General features: G+C 38.1%; 2 protein-coding genes across 3 annotated transcripts in view; one reads left to right on the top strand and one right to left on the bottom strand.

The window, feature by feature from the left end:
* Positions 1 to 6,020, top strand: part of NDUFAF7 (NADH:ubiquinone oxidoreductase complex assembly factor 7) — a 6,882-nt gene extending 862 nt beyond the window's left edge. Inside the window, exons 4-10 of the mRNA XM_015621504.3 lie at positions 1,028 to 1,138; positions 2,094 to 2,304; positions 2,794 to 2,852; positions 3,665 to 3,778; positions 4,544 to 4,687; positions 4,993 to 5,166; positions 5,528 to 6,020. Coding sequence (XP_015476990.1) covers positions 1,028 to 1,138; positions 2,094 to 2,304; positions 2,794 to 2,852; positions 3,665 to 3,778; positions 4,544 to 4,687; positions 4,993 to 5,166; positions 5,528 to 5,740 — 1,026 coding nt within the window. The 3' untranslated portion in view covers positions 5,741 to 6,020. The remainder of the gene's footprint in view (positions 1 to 1,027; positions 1,139 to 2,093; positions 2,305 to 2,793; positions 2,853 to 3,664; positions 3,779 to 4,543; positions 4,688 to 4,992; positions 5,167 to 5,527) is intronic.
* A 179-nt stretch (positions 6,021 to 6,199) lies between these two features.
* Positions 6,200 to 22,706, bottom strand: part of PRKD3 (protein kinase D3) — a 43,665-nt gene continuing 27,158 nt past the window's right edge. For both annotated transcript variants that reach the window (XM_015621503.2, XM_015621502.2), the window contains exons 10-19: positions 21,743 to 21,820; positions 19,837 to 20,113; positions 16,525 to 16,577; positions 16,100 to 16,172; positions 13,055 to 13,161; positions 12,332 to 12,493; positions 11,765 to 11,863; positions 10,681 to 10,948; positions 9,728 to 9,813; positions 6,200 to 9,056 (exon numbers count right to left, since the gene is read on the bottom strand). In XM_015621503.2, the coding sequence (XP_015476989.1) occupies positions 8,883 to 9,056; positions 9,728 to 9,813; positions 10,681 to 10,948; positions 11,765 to 11,863; positions 12,332 to 12,493; positions 13,055 to 13,161; positions 16,100 to 16,172; positions 16,525 to 16,577; positions 19,837 to 20,113; positions 21,743 to 21,820 (1,377 nt within the window). In that variant the 3' untranslated portion in view covers positions 6,200 to 8,882. The remainder of the gene's footprint in view (positions 9,057 to 9,727; positions 9,814 to 10,680; positions 10,949 to 11,764; positions 11,864 to 12,331; positions 12,494 to 13,054; positions 13,162 to 16,099; positions 16,173 to 16,524; positions 16,578 to 19,836; positions 20,114 to 21,742; positions 21,821 to 22,706) is intronic.

The following is a 22,706-nucleotide window of genomic DNA, read 5'->3' as shown; positions in this document are numbered from 1 at the left end:
CACTGGAGCATCTCTTAGGAGGAAAGGCAGAGGGAGCTGGGCCTGTTCAGCCCCGAGAAGAGGCACTGAGAGGGGAGCTCATCAATGGCTGTGAGTGTCTGAAGGGAGGTGCCAGGAGGATGCAGCCAGGCTCTGCTCACTGGTGCTGAGCAGTAGGACAGGAGGCAACGGGCAGAAAGTGATGCACAGGAAGCTCCATCTGAACTCAAAGAAGATCTTTACTGTGCACTGGCACTCAGATTGCTCAGAGAGGTTGTGGAGTTTCCCTCACTGTAGATATTCAGGAGCCATCTGGACACAGTCCTGTGGTGTGTGCTCTAGGATGACCCTGTTGAGCAGGGGGGATAGTCCAGATGGCCCACAGATTGGCCCTTCCAATTTCCATCCCAACTGATTTCCAAGCCAGTGTTCAAATATCTTATCAATGTCAAAATACTGGAGTAGCAATGACAAGGTTCAGGTTATTTCCCAAGAGAAAAATTGGTTTTAAGGGAGGAAGGGAGGTTTTGTTTTTCAGAAAGTCCTTTGTCTGAAACACCATCTGTGCTTAGTAACACTTTAATACAGAACTTGCTTTAAAAGGCTTATGGTGATTTTCCAGTGTGAAACTCCCTTCAAAAATTATCTCCAGAGTTTGGTCTGGCTCACACTAAGTTTCCAGAGATGAAGAGTAGCTAAATCTTGTCCCCAATGACACTTTGGTAAATGCATTGTCAGGAAGAAGAGTTGTACAAAGGCACCTGGGCAGTGACTTGCATTTGAGCCAAGTTCTTGCTCCAGCCAGAACAAACTCTCCACATTTACTGATGAAGAGTTGCTTCTGCTGGGCTGACAGCAGTCCATGACCAATTTTAATACTTAAAGACAAGAATGTGAAGTTATGTATCATAATTCTTCCTAACTTAAAAATTATTCTTCACTTTAAAATACCCAGACAGAATGTTGCCATGTCTTAGTTATTTTAGGTATGATTTCCCACAAGTGCTGAAGTTATTACTGTAACCTGTGTGTTGTTTCTCACTGGCAGTTAATAGGAATATGGTACATTAGTGAATGGATGGCCATGGGCAAACCGAACACCTTCCAGCTGGTGGAGCTGGGCCCAGGGAGGGGCACCCTCACTGAGGATATATTGCGGGTAGGTGAAAACCGTTCATGTTCTTTGTTTCTGGCTCTGTTCCACAGCTACAGTGAAATCTGAAGGGAAGATGTTTTGCTGTCAGTAGTAGCCTGTTTTGCCCTAGTAGCCAGATCAGTCAGGTTGGCAGCTCAGATTCTAATTAGAATAGATAAGTTTCTGGGACTCAGGACTCTGAGGTGGAAGCAGAACAGGGGCCAGCGTGTTTACTCTGCACAGACACACCTGTGACCTTCCAAACACGACTGGACAAAAGGGGAAGGCAGGAATATTGCATTGGAAATTATTTCTGTGTAAGGAAACGTTATCCAAACTGAAAACCATCTAGGAAGGTGTCACTATGTTTTAACTGGGATGGAAACCTTAGTGCAGGGAGCAAAACGGGAGTACAGTAACACAGAATGAAATTGTGTTTGGGCATTTCAGGGCCTTACTTCTTTTGAGTTAATGCTTTGTGTTCAAAGCATGGCTGTCTTAATTAAAAAGCTGCTGATTAATAAACAGATTACCAATGGAATTTAGCACCACATAAGAACTTTTATTCTATTTAGATGTGTTAATGAAAACAGTGAAATGTGGGATATCAAACACTTGTTTAAGGTGGCAGGGAAAACGGAACCATTTCTCTCCTAATGCTAGACCTTCTATAGGTCTTAGAGGAGCTGCTACAACTCTTCCTAATTATCATTTCATGTTGTTGACTTTACAGCCCTGTAATGTGTAGCCATTTTTTCTGAAGTGTAGCAGCTTTTATTAAGATTTATGAAGAAACACTTCCTACTGAAGGAGAAAAATGCAGTCTCACTGAAATTGTTTTGTTAGTGAAAGCCAACTAAAATCTTTTATCTTGAATAATTAATAGTGAATAGTAAATAGTGAAAAGAAAGGTTAATACTTAAACCTTTAATGTACTCAGCAGAAGACTGTGGCTAATAGAATTCATCTGCCTTTATAGGTCTTCAAGCAGCTCGCCTCTGTTCTTAGTAAATGTGAAGTCTCTGTTCATCTGGTAGAAGTGAGCCCCAAACTCAGTGAGATCCAAGCAGTGATGCTGACAGGAGGGACAGTGCAGCCAAACCCTGAGGATGAGTCTGCTTACATGAAAGGCATTAGCAAGACCGGAATTCCCATTTTTTGGTACAGAGACATTCAAGATGTGCCACCAGGTAAGGAGCTTGAATGCCTTGTTGAAGGGATGGTGCCTGTCCTTCACTGACAGCTTTTGATAGCAGAGGGCATCTCTGCTAGCCTTCACACTGGACAGAAAAATAGTTATATACATATTTGTTCTCACTTGTATGTCTGAGGCAGGATCTTGATTCATTTTCATCACTGCTATCTGTTCTGTCTATCTTCATTTAGGGATAGCTACCCAATTTCCTATATTCTGACGTTTAGTGGGGTTAAAAAAAAACCCAAACCTTTATTGCCTTTGCCTGAATCTCGTTTCACAAGATAGTGATCTAAAATTCATAGACTGGAAACTAGAGCTAGCTGTAGAAATGGTATCTTTAATGTGTGAAAGTGGAAGTAATTGTAATTATTTCATAACCACATTAACTAGCTTAATTCATTAAAAATCAAAAATTCTTTAAACTGGAAGCTGCTCTGGAAGCCTTAATAATTTAATGCATTCTTTTTTTACCTTCCCACAGGTTACAGCTTTTACCTAGCACATGAGTTCTTTGATGCCCTGCCAATACATAAGTTTCAGGTATAGCAAGATTGTTATTGTAATTGTGACCATCTGCTTAAACACCTTTTCTCTTTGAGGAAGAACAGAATTAAGGTACCAGACCAGACACATGCCCTGTGTCCGATGATTAAATAATTCTAACTGAATTTGGACAAATAAGGCTTAATTCAGCTGATAACAGTAAAATTAGTAATTATTATTGAGTATAACTTGAAGAAATATAACTGAATTGAGCATATATATATATATTAAATCCCTAATATAATAATACAATATAATGTAATATAAATTATAATTGAATATAACTCGAAGAAAGATAAAGATTTCTGTCTGCTGAGAAAACTTAACGTTTTGGGGTTTTTTTATTTCTTATGCTACATTTATGCAGCTTTTAATTTCTACATGATTTTCTGTAATACTACTAACAAAAAACAAGGGCTTTCATTTGAATAGTAATGAGAGCAGCAAAATAGAGCCTAGTTATGATTCAGCAGTAGATAATTTATGGAAATCACCAGTAGAATCAAATCTTTTATTTTGATAAGTTAAATGTTGCACTGTCAATAGGAGAGGCAGCATCTTTTTTCAGAGCATCATTAATTCCTTTAAAGTATAATTAAACCTGTATTTGTTGGCTCTGCAAATGAGACTCCACCACAAGCTTTTTCTAAGGCAGTTACTAGAATTAAATAGGAATGAGTAATAGTGGTTAATAATGTATTGCTCCTAAACCCTTTGTGAAAAGGCTTGACATATTAGTTCAATCAAATGAACAGGATACTGTGGTACCTGTTGGAGTGTAACATGAGTACTTTGGGCTCCTTGAACAGCGAACAGAGAAAGGCTGGCGTGAGGTGTTGGTGGATATTGATCCAGAAGTTCCTGACCAGCTGCGGTTTGTCCTGTCACCATCCAGGACCCCTGCGACACAAAACTTTATTCAGGTGAGGTTCTGCCTACCAGAGCTCATCCCTACACCTTTATTGACTCTTTAAAGTACACATAGTGCTTCTCAGTTACTCCGACAGCAAGAAGCTCTCAGGCTATAAATGAATACAGCTTAAAATGTCCACAAGCATTTAGCTTTGTGAGCTGTGAAACTACAGCACAGAAATTACCACGAGTGTCAAACTTTGCAAAATAGGAGCTTGAACACACAAAATGTCTCAGAGAGCAAAACAAGGCAGAAGTGACAGGCAGAGTTCTGCACGGTGCTTGTGGCATCACATCTCAAGAGTGGCCCTGCCCCAGCCAGGCTCTCAGCCTGCTGAAGGGTACTCAGGGCAGCTGCCTGCTTCTGTGCCAGGCTGACCTTTAACAGGAAGTGGCTGTGGTTTCTTCCTGAAGTGCACTGGATACCCAAAGCTAATTAAGTACCAGAGATTATATGAGCTACTAAGTCTCACACAGCACTATCTTCCTGAAGTACCACAGTAAGGAAGTTTCACTTGATACAGATACTCTTGGTAGAAAAATTTTCATTTGACTACAGGTTATTAAAGAGGTGACTGAAATCCAGCACTCAGAAAATACTAATTGAGAATGAGTGATAGCAAAAACTAGCTCAAGCTAGTATAGGTAGCCTAGAAATCACCTCCTGTACCTGCATGTCCCAGCAAAGCAGCAGCCCCAAGACACCAAGTGTGAGGGATACTTGCTTTGTGCTTGTCTGCTAATACAGGTGTTCTGGTCTTTGAACTCTGCACTAGCCAGAAGAAACAAGAGACCACGTGGAAGTGTGTCCTGAGGCTGGTGCCATTGTGCAGAGGCTTGCCTGCCGGATAGAGAAGGATGGGGGGGCTGCTCTGGTTGCAGATTATGGCCACGATGGAACCAAAACAGACACTTTCAGGGTAAGGCATTTGCCCTGCAGCAATAAGCCAAAAGACTCTTGTTATCTTTGATCGTTAGGTTCTTGTAAGACACAGTTTGTAGGTGGGCATAGTAGCAAAAACTGCTTAAAACTGAGTAATTCCTACTTAATCAGCACCCAGAAGGGTTTCTGTCAGATGGAAAGGGTAATCTGAGCTCTTACTCCATTTATCTCAAATTTTCTCTGTATAATTTGCTATTGTCACCACTCAAAGGCACAGCTTAATTTTTACTGGCTATGATGGTTGGACTACAGCTGAGTGTAATGTTCCAATTTCATTTTCAGGGTTTCAGGAATCACAAACTTCATGATGTGCTGAGTGCTCCAGGCACAGCAGACCTGACAGCAGATGTTGATTTCAGCTACCTTCGAAAGATGGCACAGGGCAAAACAGCCACATTAGGCCCCATAAAGCAGCGGGAGTTTCTAAAGAACATGGGCATTGACCTCCGACTGCAGGTACGAGAGTGCTCACAGCTACAGAACTCTCCCAGTCCACAGGCAATACTCTTGAGCAGCATGAGAGCTTTAGTAAAAATCTTTGGGTTTAAAATGAAGTTGTTCGAAATAACATGTAGGTATGAGATCAGAAAGTTGCTTCTGCTACATGTTAGTTACTCCAGATCCCTGAAAGTAAAATGATCATATTATATTTGGGAGCAGTTAATGCAAAACTTGCATCAGTGTATGGGCTGTGGACCACCACCTGTGATCTCACCAGTTCTGCCAACCAGCACAGTACTGTTAAGTGAAAAGGATGCAAGAAGAGATTGCAGGTATACAGGAAGGGCTCAACCTGCTTTTTTTTTTTTTTTCCCAGGTGCTCTTGCAGAATTTGGGTGACACAGCAACTCGTGAGCAGTTACTCCACAGCTATGATATGCTGATGAATCCCGAGAAGATGGGGGACTGTTTTAATTTTTTTGCCCTGCTGCCTCACCACAGACTTGTACATCCTGACAAGAAAGATAAGCCAGAATCAAAGTCTCCCCTACCACCTGTTGCTGGATTTAATGAACTGTTACTAAAGTAATTTCAAATACTGCTGCAAAATGTGTGATGGCTGTTTCAGAATAAGTCTGGTGCAGCACACCAAAACTCTTGACTGACCTACTTAAAGCAGTATGAGTGGAAATAAAACACTGCAGATAAAGAAACCAGCACACAACAGAGCAGAGAATGAACAGTGCTTTAGGGGTCTTATGATAGAACTGAGTGAAATATTTACATGGGGAATCAAAACTTGTCAATACCATAAGGAGTCTTTAAATATGTTCAAGCTTTGGTACTTGAATAAAATCAAGATGCCTTGACACCTTTAAAGATATTTTTATAAAGAGAATAGTGACAGGATGCACGTAAAAGGAGTTCCTGCCAGCAGAATTTCCGCAGCAGGACATATCTAATAACAAATCCACAAACAAGAAAGTATAGAGCCATTTACTACCAAGAACATTTGATAGGAGAGATAATTCACATCAATAAAAAGGAGTCTGATAGGGAAATAAATTTTATTTTCAAGCTTACCAGAGGATATTTACAAACAATGGGGTGTATAAAAATATAAAAGTACTTGACAGTGTCATTTTGAGGCTATAAATTTTACATGAGCTTTTTTCTAGCATCACCATAGCACTATTGCTTGAATGAATGCAACTTAATTCTTCTAGGGGTAAGGGTATTAAACACTGTAACCTACTGCTGTCAAAGTCTGCAGTTAAGGTAGAAAAAAGGGAGTAAAAAATTCAGCTATTTTTACTACTCTAGGAATTTTACTCATAATATAAGTCTGATTTTTTTGGTTTCTTGACTACTAGCTGCTTGTGGCTTCTATTGTCTGGCCCCGTAAGTCTGCATATGATCAGGCAATCTCCTCCAAAGGCCAACAGCATTATTTTTAATACAACTTGAAGAATAAATAGCTCATATAATATTTTGAAGCAGAGCAGACTTCATGGGAAGAGACAAAAGCCAGTCCTTCTGCTTCAGTATTTTCCCCTCCTTCCTCTATTCCTGTTGTGCTTTTTCAAGTGACTGAGCTGCTTTATTTCCTCCCTTAAAATAACACAGTAACAGCTCAAGTAAAAAAACCCTGAAGTTTAAAACCAAACGGTATCTACATTATTACAGTCAGGATGGAATATAGCAATGACTTCACTGAAATTTGGTCACTTGAGCACTGGAAGTTGAAAAATAGCACTGCTTTCCTTGCCAAGAGCAGGCAAATACCAAACTACCAATGTCAGAGGTGATTGCTCTGGTTACAGATGTGAAAAACAGTGCCTCTTTGAACAATCAGTCTTGAAACCCTCCCTAAACAGGGTTAAGAATCCAGATCTCAGCCTTTGCCAACACAGACACCTACAAAATGCAGTGGCAGATAGATAAAGGGCAATGGAAAAAGGAAGAGTGAGTTAGAGACCCAAACCTACCTGTGGGCACATCCTTCTGCAGCTGCCACTGACCACTGCTACTGCAAGTAGCTGCCAGCTCTGAACTAACCATGTAACATTTTAGGTATATCTAACAACTTAAAAATCTCCTCACCTGTTTTCTTACCTGAATAGCAGTAGAAAAAAATTACTTATCTATACACAAAAAAAGAAAAATCTTTGTAGGAGAGAGGAGATACCCAAAAGCCTCTCACTGCCTTTGCAGTTCAAGCCTGTATCAGTATTTTGGAAATACTTCCAACTAAGCTCTAGTTAAGCAGCTTGGCACATCAGGGATGCAATACAGCCATCCAGCACCTCAACACTGTTATCCCACAAAAAAAGGATTTCACCCTTTTTGGTTTTTAAAACAAAAAACTCTCTTCCATTTGCATTTAAACAATTTAAATTTGCCTCACACTTCTTTGAAATATCATTAACTTGAACTTTCCAAGGGCATAATTTCCAAAGAACACTGCTGTTACCCCTCTATTGTGCCACAAGTCCAGTCAGTGTTTGGGAATCCTTCAATTGAGGCATGTGCACAGAAAAAACTGAGAAGTTGCTTTTGGACTGTTCATTCAGCTCAAACAGTTCTGAGCACAGTAAAGAGGATGGGAGGGGCTGCAGGTTAAGGTGGGAAGGCAAAGTCCTTTCTCCTACAATCCAGCTGCCCTGGCAGAAGCAACAGGCGATGTGGTATCCACTGTTACTTCCAGGTTTTGAGCAGAGTTAACATAACAAGCTAGCAGGCTACAAACTACTCCTGATGTAAGTCCAGGGAACCTTAAAAAATTAGAAAAATTTTAAAATCTTATTACTCAAAACGACAGAATAAAGCTGCATGTATTTTTCCCTATTTTTCTACATCCTTCTGCTAGAAGCTGATCTTCCAGAGTGAAAGAATATGCTACATCAAGTCTTGTGTGCTCTCTCTGCATTACTTGTGTAGTTTTAAGGCAAAATGCCTTAGGTGTGTAACAGTGACATGCCAGCCTTGCCCAGTAGCACACTATTGTGGCTTATTGCTTTTTTTAACAGACAAAAGCCTAGCACAGCTTTGATTGTCATCTCAGACTGTCAGCCAGCATTTCAAGAGGAATGTAAGAAGTTACAGGGGTTTTCTTGGCTTTTTTTTTGTGTTTTTTGTTGCAATCTGTAAAAAGTTCAATTAGGGCCAAGACACACATATTTAACTGTCTGAACAGCAGCAAATCATTCCTTCATCTATGAAGCTGTATTCAACTAAACCACCCAGTTTTGCTTTAGCCAAGGTATTCTGTACTGATTTCTTTATGGAGTCTCTTCACCATCCACAGTTTGAGAAACAGGAGATGTATCTAAGCAACAGAATACAGTCCTCTATGGCCTAGTAAATAGGGATTAGAAAACTAGTACAAAACTCTTGCTGCATAGGCTATGAAAAAAAAACAAAAGCCCTTGAAGAACACCAACCATTCAGTCTGTACACGCTGCTCCTCAGTAATGGCTTTGTAGCCACCCAGCTCGATGAAACGTTACCCAACAGGGCTTTTTATCCCATTGTCCAGTAACCACTCAGAGTTCAAGTCAGGGATGGAGAAAAGCAGATGACAGTCTATTCCCATGGCAATACAGGATCCTCTGGGGCTTTACACAGCAAACTGTGTACAGCATTTGGAAAGAGCAATAGCTGTTCCAAAACTTAGCTTCAGTTTCTGCCTGGCGTATCCTTCTTTACTGCAATTCAGCGTAATGAACAGTTCAAGGGTCTTCTTCCATGTCATCTGGATTAGGAGCCATAATGAAGTGCTGGGGGTACTCCAGGTTGTGTTCGTAAGCGTGTTCTTTCCAGCGTGCATCGTCACTCTCGTGGGTAATGTAACGCTCTCCAATGCGTGTTTCAAATTCTCTGAGGTCAAGCCAAGTCTGATAATCCTAAGGAGTAAAGGAGATCTAAGGAAGCAGTTTTAAGAAACACCTGCACTACATTCCCACAGATAAATTCTGCAGTTTGTCTCTAGTGTAAATAACCACAAGATATAACAACAAGATCTGTTAAAAAATAAATATATAAATAAAACTAAAACCAAAACCAAACACACTCCCACAATATGCCCCAACACTGTCCACAAAGAATAGTTCAAAACTAAACAGGCTAGTATCTAAGGTTGTCAAAGCAGCAGATAAAATCCATTCCAAACAAACCTGTTCTAAACAGACTACAAGTTATGTCACACACCAGGCTGTGTGTCCACTTCAGCACTGAACAAACAGTGTTTGCCTCCATGCTGATTTCACAGGGCTCCATGCACTCAGCACTGCCCACAGTTGGGGGGAAGCCAGGAGAGTAAACCCATGTTGTTGTCAGACAGAAAGGAAAAGCTGGGAGGGACAGTAAGACAAATTTCCCTTGAGGAAAGAGCCATTCACAGATGGTCAGAACCCTGGAGCACATCAAATGCAAAGCTAAAACCAGAAATACTCCAGCCTTCATGAATGCTTGTTAGCAGCATGTGACAGCTGCAGTTTTCATAAGCCTCTGAAGGATTTCAGACAAAAAATTATTCACCCATTATAAACACAGCAAAAAAGGCAGGTGGGTTTACCTGTAACCATGGGTGACTAAGGGACTTGTCGACACTGAAACGTTTTCTCATCTTCACTTGAAGCAAATTGTTTATTAAATCAATGGCTGACAAAGAACGACAAAAATTATAATGTTTAAATATTAATCACTTCCCTCATCTTTCACATGCTGCAGTAGAAATTAATTTTTTATGTGTGAGTGTATCCTCCAATGAACTCCTTTAAATTTAACCAAGCTCTTGAATTTTTAATTTTGCTTTATGTTAAATAAGGCTACAAAATAAGGATGGAGTAAGTTCCCTCTACTTTTGATGGAAATACTAAAAGCTTTACTGTGTTATTGGTTAATCTTTTTCCCCTACTAATTTTAGTGATTTCAGATAAGAGCATAATCCCATGTTCCACAATGATACAAGTACTTCCACTATTGTGTACTTTTGTATATATCCTTCCACATCTACCTGTGTATTAATTAAACATGGTAACAACATATAACCAAAGCTGGCACTGGAGAGCTCTAGAGACCAGCCTTGTAAACCTCTAGGTTGTTCAGACCTGACCCTTAAATCTGTACTTCCTAATGCACAAACTAGAATTCCAGATTCAACTTTGAACCGTTTCTGTGATTATAGTTCAGATAAAATATGCCAGCATTCAGCAAATACCCACAAATAAATTAACTTTCCTTTGGGACTTCTGGGAAGTGTCAGACTATTCATCCCACTCATCATGCATGAAATTAATTTTTCTTGCTAAATCTCCTGACTCCCCTGCCCTGAAGATGATCTAAAGCATTATATTTCACGATTTATCTTTCAAAAATACATTTACCTCATATTTATCCACTTTGGCATAGTCTACTAAACTCCAGCTATCGATAATTTTCACCTTCCTAAATGAACCTTGATGTTTAAGCATTTGAATGTGTTACCTACACACACAAACATTCTAATAGAGAAAATTCATTCTTTACCTTCACTAGAAATTTCCTTCCAAGGATTTGGTGGGTACATAAATGCTGCATTTTGAATCTGATCATTGATATCCTCATCTTCATTAAATGGGAATGTACCACTGAGGCTCACATAGACAATAACTCCTACTGACCACATGTCTAGGGAGCGGTTGTAGCCTTTGCTCCTGAGCACTTCAGGGGCAAGGTACGCAGGAGTGCCCACCACAGAGCGCCGGAAAGACTTCTCACCAATGATGCGTGCAAAGCCAAAATCACACAGCTTCACCTGCAAAAGCAGCACATTTTAAACTGAGAAATCTCTGCTTGACTTCACTCCCTTTCTGCCATCACTTAAACATGGTATGTTATGCAAACAAAACCCCATGTAAACCAGTCCATTAAGGTTTTAGGTTGGTGGGTTTGCAGCATGCAGATCAGCCACACTTCAGATCAAGATCGAACTGGCCCTGCATAGACTCGTGTCTGAGGCTGTTTGTGTATTACATGGCCACAAGTGTGCAAATAAGGAAAAAATATCTTGATTCCATCTCATCCAGCTCATTTTCAGAGGTGAATCCTCCCTCTCGAAAATCATAGAATCAAAGTTTAAAACACAAATGAATCCCAGCCAAATCATATTCCTCTTAATCATATTCCAGAAGCTGGAGGCTTATTCTACATTGAAATCAAATAATGAGTTTTAGCTTGAACTCAGACCCAGCCAGCTCTTGACAGAACATCCCAGTAAAAAGCATTAACAGCTGGCATGTGCACCAACGCTCAAATCCTCATGATCATGCAACAGTTCCTTAACTTGAACACAGCAGGCACTTGTGGAGATAAAAGGATCCAGATCAAGTCCATCATGTAACCCCAAGTCAATAAGCCCTCCTCAGAGAATAAGAAAGAACAATGCACTAAAAGCACTTAGTGAGACAAGAGAAAAAAAAAGAGAGACAACTGCAATACAATAATGCAGTTCAAGTAATTCTAGAAGTCACTTGAAAATCCCACAAGAGGTTGCTTTTTAAGCAGCAGTGTCAATCCTGCTTTAAAAAACCCAATGAACAGTAATGAAAAGTATTGTTTAACCTTCACTCACTTGAGGGAATGGTTCTGCTGATGCTAGTAGTACATTTTCTGGTTTTAAATCACAGTGCACAATATTCTTGAAGTGTAAATTCCTTAAAGCAACAAGTATCTACAAAACAAAAGAACACTTTCAGAACACATTCAAGCAGATCAGAAGTGTCAAAAGATACACTCTAACCAATACAGCAATTTTTATCAACAAGTGCTTAAGAACTAACCCATATATACTGTGGAAGTACTGTTTTTTCAAGTCTACCAAGTCTACCAAGACTTGAAAACAAGGGGGTTTCTTTTCCCCAACCTTTTTTCCCCCTCCTCCTCTGTCTTTTTGAATGCTTACTGTTCTGACATTCACCTTTATATGTCTATAATGTTATGTCTTGGGAAAGAAGGGCCAAAAGAATTAACATAATTAACATTCAAACTTCTTGTTTATTCAATTTTTATTAGATGTAGAGCTCTCTATAATGTCTCTTTCAAACAGCAATACAGAAAACCCCTTCTCCAAATTCTCATCTTGTAATTACAAAATCCAAACCTAGCTTTTCCTCTCAAAGCAGAGGAACTGACTGCGCACCTGAGTGACCATGAACTTAGTTATTCGTTCTGGAAGTCGACTTTTCTCACTGGAAAGAATCATCTCTAGCATATCCCCATGCAGCTTTTCCATCACAACAAAGACACGTTCTGGGGTTTCAAACATACATTCCAGGTTCACAATCCCAGGATGGTGCAAATTCTAAAACAAAGTAGTATAGGCACATCACTAAAATAAAACAGTACTAAGTATCCTGAATTACACAGAAATGCTAACCACAAATAAAAAAAAACAGTTAAATAGGTAGAGGTGAAAAAAAGAATCTGAGGAAACTAGCTTGAAACCAACGTCCAAACATGAAACATGTCAACTACTAAGGATAACTTGTTTAACACAAATTAGCTGCAACAATTAATTTTAACATTTATGCATGTTCTGGATTCAAGTTACAGAGTATAAGAACAATACTCAAAGATTGAGAAGCCAGTAGTGGAAAACAGCAGAAAATAAAACTGAGGGAGAAAACACAAAGCCAAAGTACATGCCTTTAGTGGGATCCCCTACAGTGGGGCAGATTATCATCCCCAAGTTATAAACTCTACCAAGTACTCAGGAGTTCCTGCTTTTTTAGGATTCCCTCTTCCGAAAGTACTCACAGATGTAAATTTAAAAATCAATTCAGAACACTTACACACAATACAAAATCTCATTGATGGTCTAGTTAAGACAAAACTCCAACATGATCCCAAAACACTTTCATACCTGGAGTATGGCTACTTCATTACGAAGCTGACTTTCCTGTTTAGTTGGAAATCTCATCTTGTCAATGACTTTGATAGCCACATCTCTTCCAGTCTTCCTATGTTTTCCTAAACAGAAAGTCAGTGTCAACTATCAAGAGGCAGAAGCAATTCACAGCTATAAAACCTTACAGCAGAAATTCCTTTTTGGGGAAACCAGTATATTCTCTCAAGTGTACAATATTACCATATTTATATTTAGAACTGCAAATGGTGCAAGAGTAATAGACGTGATCAGCCTCCACAGGAATTTTGTAGTTCAAAATTAAACCAGTTACCACTCTGCTGTCAGGTACACGCAGACTGACATTGGATATATTTTGCTTGTGCAAGGAACTTGCACATGAGCAAGTAATAACTACTCCACAGAATATTGCCTCTCCTGTAAAAACAACAACAATTCAAGGCCAAAGTGAAGACACATCTACAAACCCACTCCAGTGGTTTCATACTTTCACGGGCTCTACATGCACAGGAAATCACACACCTAATACTCTACAGGAACATGAGATTAACTAGGTGCCCCAAAGAACAGGAACGCATTTAATACCTGGGGCAGTCTGCTGTGATCAAAAAGATCTTAAAGGTTGTGGCAAGAAAAGGTGGTAATAAAAACACCATGCTGACAGCACTATGTATTATTCCTCGCTGCAAACTGCACCAGCTACATAAGAAGCTAAGTGAAGAGCTGTTAATGCTTCCCCAGCTTCTTCACAGCTACCGAACTGGTTTCCTTCAGACACATGAGAGAGGTTAATGGGATCACACACTGCAAGACCTTGGATATCTGAGACATTTAACACTAAACGATGACAGAACAGTAAGCCTGCACCAAAGAGAAGTGTCACTATCCGCTCAATGAAGGGTTTGGATGCCATTTTAGGAGCAGGGATGACACACAGCTGCAGTGCAAGTGGCACAGAGGGTTCTAGCAGCACTGCTGTGGGGAGCCCAGCCACACCTCAGCAGCCACCAGCCAGCCTCCCCTGATGCTCCCTGGTCAGCACTGGTGGCCACGGCTTAGGCAGGGCACAGGAACTGCTCCACAGGCTGCTCTGCCAAGCAACTACTGCACCTGCCTTTAATATCATCATGAATAAAGAGCCTATCTCCACCAGATGAAGGAAATTATATTGAAATGTAGCACAAATACAATCAATTCCAAACTAGATGCAAAACACAAGGTAAATGCTAGATCACTAAGGAATCACTAAGCAAACCAATCCATCTAACAAAACACCTAACTACACAAGCTAGACTGCAGCTAGAAATTGCCCATGAAGCATAACAAAAAAGCAGCTTGAAAGTTCCTTTTGTTAAACAAAACACAACCAGCCAGTTTTCAGTGCAAGTTTTACATCAGTAAGAAAATGTCAAGAGTAGTTTTGTTCTATCTCCCTTTTTCAGATCTTTCAAACTAATCAAAATAGGAAAAGCAGAGGGAAACAGTTCTCACTGATGCAGGAGTTGGGTATCTATATCCTATAACTTTTGATTTACAATTTTGGAAATATTTGTCAAGAATATAAGACACAAAAAATACAACAGAAAAGAAAAACCCAATCCAAACCCCACAACAGTGAAAGCAACTTAATTTTTCCATTGTTATCATTATTTCAGTATGACTACACAGATGCAGATAAGCCAACATCAGAAGTTACCAGATCTAGCCTCCTTCAAATATCAGCAACAATTAAGCAGGGTATAGAGCCAGCAAAACCATAGTCTTTTATATAAAAAAGACTTTTCATACTCTTCCAGCTTCTGATTTTATATTAAGAAGTAAGCATATCCTATATATTTTAAGTTCTCATTCAATAAAAGAAAGAATTTAATGAAAGCTTTTTTTAAGTTATTGTAAGCTTTTATAAGTTATTATATTTCATAAGCTTATTATAAGTTTATTATACTTACAAGAACTTGTAAGCATTGAATCATGAAAAATACCAAGCTGAGATTTATCTACAAGGCAATTTAGGAAAAATACAATCCAATCATTAAAGTAAGTGTCTGCTTTTGTTAATTTCTATTCATAAGAGAGGGAGGACATTTTGATTCATACTACACTATAAGAAATACAAAGGGGGCAAAAAACTTGACCTCTTTCAAGAGTGATGTAAAACCAGACCAAACTGTATTTCCACCAAGCAGTTTAGAAATAATAAGTTATCTAACTACACAGTTGGCACACAGAAAAATCATAGCCACAATACTTCCTGATTAGAAAGAAAATGTGACAGAAGCAGAAAGATTACCACTTGTAAATCATTACTTATGACTTGTTCTCTCTTTCCAGATTTACGGTCTGTGGTTTTCTCAACACTTGAGATATAAAATGAGATTAAAAAAAGAAGAGAGAGATAGAAACAGAGTTCATATGCATGGCTACTATTTCTTCTTCGTGATTACATACTAAAAACAAGTCATATGCTGCAACAGAAGATTTTAAAATCTAGGTGACAATACTGGACTTGAAACCTAGGCCTAACACTCATGGCAAAGAATACCTCTTTCTGCTTTACCCTGCTGACAGAAATTTGTTCACATCAAGTATGTCAATAACACATTTGCATCCATATTGTCAAACCATAAACACACTATGTGTTTTTTAATTGCTTTTGGCCACATCTCTCAGGAGTCATTCAAAACTGTGTAACTGACAGCAAATACATGACTTCTAATATTGTAAAACACAAACAACAGTGTTAGAATTTGCAATTAAAAAAAAATCATTAAACGTGGGCAAATTGGATTGCTTTGTATTTAACTGTGGTCAAAATATTCTAAACTGATTAGGATGCCAATACAAAATGTAAATGCAAAAATTTAATTGTAAGAAATACTGTACATAAAACTGCAGAGACATGCAACAAAGTAATCCAAACACAACTTTTAACAAGATTAACTTCACCTAGACATTCTAGATACAGCCAAATATGAAAAGGATAATTCTATCAAGCAGACATTCTACCTTAATAAATGCATAATGGAATGTAATGCAATTTACCTCCATATACAATACCAAACTGACCAGAACCCAGCACTTCATCAGCAAATATTTGGTACACAGAGCTGATATCCTAATGCACGAAAAAAAGAAACCAGGAGTCATTAGAATGTTCATGACAGCATTAATTATTACTGGCTAGGCTGTAATTATATTTGTCATTAATGAAACTCTGTAAAAGGTACCATCATTACACTGTATGGAGCAGGAAAACACAACAAACTTTTCCTGAAGAGGGTGCACTGAGCTGCACCAAAATCAGGGATATACATTCAAAAAAACCATGGCAAGTAAGTCAGTTACTTCCTGCTTATAACCTGGACTTCTTTACCTACAGTGCTTTCTCATCCAGACACTGCTACTACCAAATACTTTATAATACTCAGACAAATAAATACCACTATAATACAATGCACATGACTCACCACATTCTCCTGGACCTGGCAATTTGAAACAGAGATGCTTAGAGACAACTCTTCTGCAATAAAGAAGATAAAAGCAAGTAAGTAAATAAAAAGGGCAGACTTTTTCTAAAAAGAGTGAAAATGAAAATCAACAAAAGCCCTTTACTGACTTCTAATCCAGTATCAGTGAAATGATTTTTAGTGTTGTTCTACAGAAACTTCACACTCTGGAACTCATTAGATAAATAACCCTAGAAGTTTTGCTGGGACTATTTGTCTTTTTTTGTCTATTCCTGATTACAAAAACAGTAGAACAATACAAGTGTGTACACAACAGACAACTGGAGAAGCAAAAGCAATAGCAATTGTATCATAGTTCATTAAACGACTAACAGTTTCTGGTAGCAATAAAGAAAAATACAGGCAAGAGAAGCAGGTCCCTCATAGTCAAATGAATGTGGCTTCTTATCTTCTGTGGCACCAAGATATAGAATTAATTCATAAGAAAAGGAAACAAATCAAAGAAGCCAAATAACACAATAACCAATAATTAAAAAAGCAATAAAGCCCATAATATATATATTTTAAAAAAATCTTTGTTTCATGGATAAACTACAGAAGCACATCAATCCTTGGAATATAAGGGCACATTCATGAAGTATAATTTCCAAGTAAACGTATCAAATAAAGAATTCTTCAGTCTGCAGTCAACATTGACATGAATTTTTCATTACAGGAATAACACTGATGCATGGGCAAGAAGAGATATACCAAGGAAGGTATACACCTTATATATATATATATATATATATATATATATATATATATATAAGGAAATACCCTTCTCTTTTGACTTCCAAGGGCAAAGTAAAGCATTTCAGACTAAAAGACATCTACCACTTGGAGTCTGTCTCTCTTAAGGTATTCCAGACCCAACTGGATGTGTTCCTGTGTAACCTGGACCCTGCTTTGTCAGTGGGGTTGGACTTGATCTCCAGAGGTCCCTTCCAACCCTAACAATTCTGTGATATTATGTTAACTTAAAGGAGAAAAAAAAAATTAATTCATCTACAAAGTATATAGAAAACACACTACAGAATAACTAGCACTTTGAAAAGAGCCTTTATCATCCTGAAGAGAATTTAGAGAAAAAAAGATGTCTGAGTTTTGCCACCTATGCTTTATCCCAAAGAAGAAATTTACAGAGAGAAGATAGGAACAAATACTAATTTTCAATGACACCCTGAATTCTGCATCTTAAATATGAACTCTGAGTCTTGCATATGCCTACTGATTACTGACTATAGTCAAGTCAGTACTGAAGTAACCATACAGAACACTAGGGAAAACAATAAAGAGATCAGACAAAAAAATTCCTAAGGTCAAAAAATCTGCTGCAAAATAATTAGAAAATAAAGATACTGTTTTTGAAAGTGTTTAATAGAACACACTGAACCCTTGTCCACAGATGGTTACAGATTACAAAATAACTCAGAGGTAAATCATGAATTATTCCTTCCATCTTTCTAGTGTCTGAAATGTGCAAGAGTAAGGCTTAAGAAGTAGTCACTTGTAAAGAAATTAGTAATGCCACAATTCAATATGTAATCTACAGCAGGTAAAATCTACAAGAGATTACATACAAGAGATAAGTAATCTCTTGCTTTAGCTCAGAATCACCCCACAAAGAAATACCCCAGCCCAAACACCAGGTACATGGTTACAAAGGATTCTTTGCCATGGGTCAGACAGGAAGAACATCCTCATTTCTAACTACCTCTGGCCACAATGTGGTATATAATAACTAGATAGTGCCTTGTGGACATTGTGACACTACAAATTCCCTGCTGCTGCAAGTATTTCAGGCACTAGCAATGTCTCCCTCCTTCTTTCAAAAGACCATCTGGCCTTTTAATTTCAAAGCATGTATTTGAGACTCTTTTTTTTAACTAAAATCTAATTACCTTAAAGGCTCTCGAGACACATTTCATGATTCACAAAGTGTAGGAAGAAGACGGAAGAACAGAAATTTTTTGGCCTTCTGAGAGTTTAAAAAACCAACCTGAGTCATCTAAAAATATGTCAATGCCACTCCCCGACTCACGGTAGTTTCTTATACTCCTACAATCCTAAACATACTAAAATATCTCTTCTCAGCAAATACCACTGTAGTTCTATTCCCTACCAATGTCAATGAAATGTTATTATTATTATCTGAAAAACTATTTGTTTTGGAAAAATCAAGTGTCTTTGCAAATCTGACAGCAACAGTAAGCCTTAGGTGCTAGAAAACAAAAAGGGTTTTGGTGTATATAGAGAGAGATATACATATATTTGAAACTAAAAATTCCATATCAAAAGTGGAATTTTATGTTTGTATAAAGCCAGGTACAAGGTACCATTTCACATGTATGTTTCTTCACTGTAATTAAATACTAGTGCCAGTACTGGCATTTCATAGTTTCACTGCTGCATTCACAGAAAGTGCCTTTACCTCAGACTAGCATTTACATGTCCTTAACTGCTGCTGATGCAGAGTAGCCAGATATCAGAGACAGAGAAACTGATCTCAGAATCTCCTGCAAAAGAAACCTTTACTGCAAGATTAAAAAAGTAGCTGGAATTCAAAAGGAAACTAAAATGGGAAAGCATAAATCTCAGTACAGAATGAGAATGAATGCTGTTGCAAGGAATAAGGAGATGTCTTAAAAGAAAGAAAACAATATATAAGTTTAGTGGAGCCTTGATAATGAATATAATCCTATACCAGAGAAAAAGGGAAGGAAGGTGCATTAAAAGAAATCAGGGTACTTTTTATAACTACTCACAGCTCAGAAAAAGTTTTTTACATCACTGATGGTATTTACATTGCAATACTAACTCCTTTTCCTCTTAGCTACTGACATCTCACAGTATTTTAAAAATACACATATATGTAGGTGCTTACATCAAAAAAACATCCAAATTTAGTTCTTTCAAAGTGTATGCATATAATCTGAACATATTTATTTAGTTATTTATATTAAAAGTATCTAATCTGTGCTCCCTTTTACATCTATGTGTGTGTTCTTAGTGGTCCCACAATAAAACTCTGCATCCTCAATCCATATTGTAAATCTGATTTTTTACTACTTCCTGCTACAACATATTAAAGGATTTGCCCACACCCCACAAATCTCAGGGTCACTTTTTAGAGACTCATGGAAAGCGATGCACCAAATTCAGCAGATAATCAACAGACAGTACTTCACTCTAAAAAGCACTTTTCCCAAAGGAATCACTAGCATCAGCAGCTTCAGTGTACGAACAACAGTGCCTTGTCTGCCTGCTTACTGTGATCTTTTCCTTGTCCTGCAGCAGTGCAAACGCTAGGTTGAGGAGTGACTGGCATCAAGGCCTGGCGAATGGCTTTCTCCCAGCCCTGAGCTACTTCAAGTCCAACTCCGGAGGCAGCAAGAACTGGACTGTGATGAGTGCTGCCATTGTTCTCGCCAACAAAGTACACCATCGTGTCAGTGATGATCTCAAAACAGTAGGGGTTGCTGCCCTGCACCACGTGTGAAAAGTCTCGAGGCTGAGTCACCTGGAGAATTTCTGAAAGTGGAATCTCCTGAAGAAAGATATTAAAAATTTAAAAATGAAAATGCACATAATATTTTAGTATACTAACACTCATAACTTCAAGCATTGCAAAGAAACCAAAACAAATATATCTAAAAATCAAAACTAAAACACCAAGCTTCATAAATAAATTCAAACTGCGCATGACCATTGCCCACCCAGCTTTATGAATTCCTATATACAAGCCTAGACAGACTTTCAGACCCACCACAGGTCTCTATACAACTACTGTTTTCTACTCAAACTACATTTATATTCATCATGAAACACACTCCCATTGCACGGGTAAGTTATGCACAACTAGAGAATGACCACTTTCCCCTTGCAGTTTATACAGCTTAGGCATGATGTGGGGAGAAGTGAGACATTAAGGAGAAGATGCAGTTACACATGCTAATCAGTAAGCATGGCATTGCACATCGGAATCATTCTGGGTAAAGGTTCTCTTTCATACTGATACTAGCAGATATTATCTGCATACAGGTATTATCCTCTACCTGGTCAGTTTAAGATCATGGAACAAGAGTATTACAGAACAGATCTGAAGGAAGAAATGGTTTCAAGTTCACACTAGCTGGAGGAGGACATTCCACATCCAGGGAAGGTACAGGTGCATGTCACTTGCAAGAGGAGTGAACAAGCAGGTGAACACTAGGCAGGCATTAGGAGGATAAGAGACAGCAGCCAGTTGAGATGAAGAGCAAATGAATGTAAAGGCAAAAACTGTGAATTACTCTAACAGCGAAGACAAACAATCAGATCTTAGCAGGGATTAAACAAGGGATGCAAAGGGGCAAGTGAAAGGACTAAAAGCAGTCACATAATGGAGCAACAAGCAAGGAACATATTTTACCAGCTGTGTTTTGAATGCACAGGGCAATACAAGTATCAGAGAGGTCTGAGAAGAGACTGCATTGGTCAAGATAAGGATGAAAAGGATCTGGGCAAGTTTAGCTGGGTGTACAGAGAAAAGGCTTGATCTTAGAGGTGTTATAAAGGAAGAAGCTGCAAGATTTGGAACCCCACCTAAAGGTATAAGACAAGAAAGGGAAAAGTCCTGTTTACACATTCAAATGCATTTTCTGAATATTCCACCACCAAACACAATCCTACATTGACAATACACTAAGCTTCATTTATATAAACATAATGATATACAGTAAATTTTCCTGTAAATGCTGCTTGAAACTTTCAGTTGTACAGTAGGGAGTAATTGAATTTGAGGAATGTTGAAATAAAACATAGAAGCATGCAAAATTTCAGTCACTACCCAGAGAATGCAAAAATCCAAGCTTTCATTCAACTGCTGGCCAAAGAAATTCTCTGGCAATTGTGAGGAAAACTTAATACGCCAGGTAATTCAGGAGAACAGTACATGCAAAAATGTAAGGAGAGACATACTCAAGGGAATTAGAGCAGGAGCTGCAAGCAACTTCTCAGAGTTAGTCTTGGTCCTTCTCACTTACAGGCTTTGGGCAACAATTAACCTGGTCACAGTTTTGATTCAAAAAGAGATGGGAAAATGGAGATAATACGTAAACTGCTTACAAGTAGATTTCATATCTATAAATCACTGAATAAATAAAGTGAAACATAATTATTACTCATCATTAATTACCTTGTAATATTTTGTTCCAGATTCATTTTGAAATAGTGTGAGGCATTTGCTGTCCAGTCTCCAGTAATGTCTTTTTCTCTACAAAATGCACAGTACAATTACATAAGAAATAAACCTCTCATATGGCTTTTGCTATCTCATTATTTAAATTTTTTAAATGCTTTAAATTACTGTAATAATTATTCAAAATTAATCTACAGTTTAATCTTAGACTACAGAAATGAAAAAATAAACCTTGGAAATAAAACTTTGTTTAAATTGAAGAAGCAGCTCAAAATTATTTCCACAAACTAGCAAAAACATCACTTACCTTACAACAAAAGCAATGGCAACAGGAGTTACCTCATATAAGAAAAAACAATTACTAGACAGGTTTTACTCCAGGTGCATATTCTCATAAAATCTGAATCATGTAAATTTAGTGACAACTGTGGGAGTCATGCTTTCTCCCTCTATGCCCTAACATGAACATTGCAAGAGTTCAAGCACTGAGCAAGCCTAACAAGTTCTTAATTATTTTGTCAATACAGTGACAAAACAGATACACTATGAGATTCAAATGAAAAAATACTTTGTGGGGGGGGGGAAAAAAACACCAAAACAAACTAAATAGCCATTTGATGGAAGTATCCATCAACAAGAAATCTCCCCCATCAAAAAGTAACATAGATTAACTGCTGTATATAACTTGTAATTTAAGCAGAAGAATATTCCTCAAAACAAAGAAGCTTTTAGAAAGCTAATATGGCTGTATAAATCTAAGATACTTTGCTTGCACCATGCTTATATAGTGAAAAAAATACTTCTATTTATCTGGGATAAAAATCCAAGACCCTTAACTCTAACTAAGGATGACGAAGTTTGAAATGCTATTCTATTATATTTATATTCTATAAAGTTTGTCATATTAAAAGCAAAGTTTTTTGGGTTTTTTTTTTGCCATATTTAAGCAGAGCTTAAATCA

Source organism: Parus major, chromosome 3 (assembly GCF_001522545.3).
Source record: "Parus major isolate Abel chromosome 3, Parus_major1.1, whole genome shotgun sequence".
In the NCBI taxonomy this organism is placed as follows: domain Eukaryota; kingdom Metazoa; phylum Chordata; class Aves; order Passeriformes; family Paridae; genus Parus; species Parus major.
This window is presented reverse-complemented; position numbering and strand designations above follow the sequence as displayed.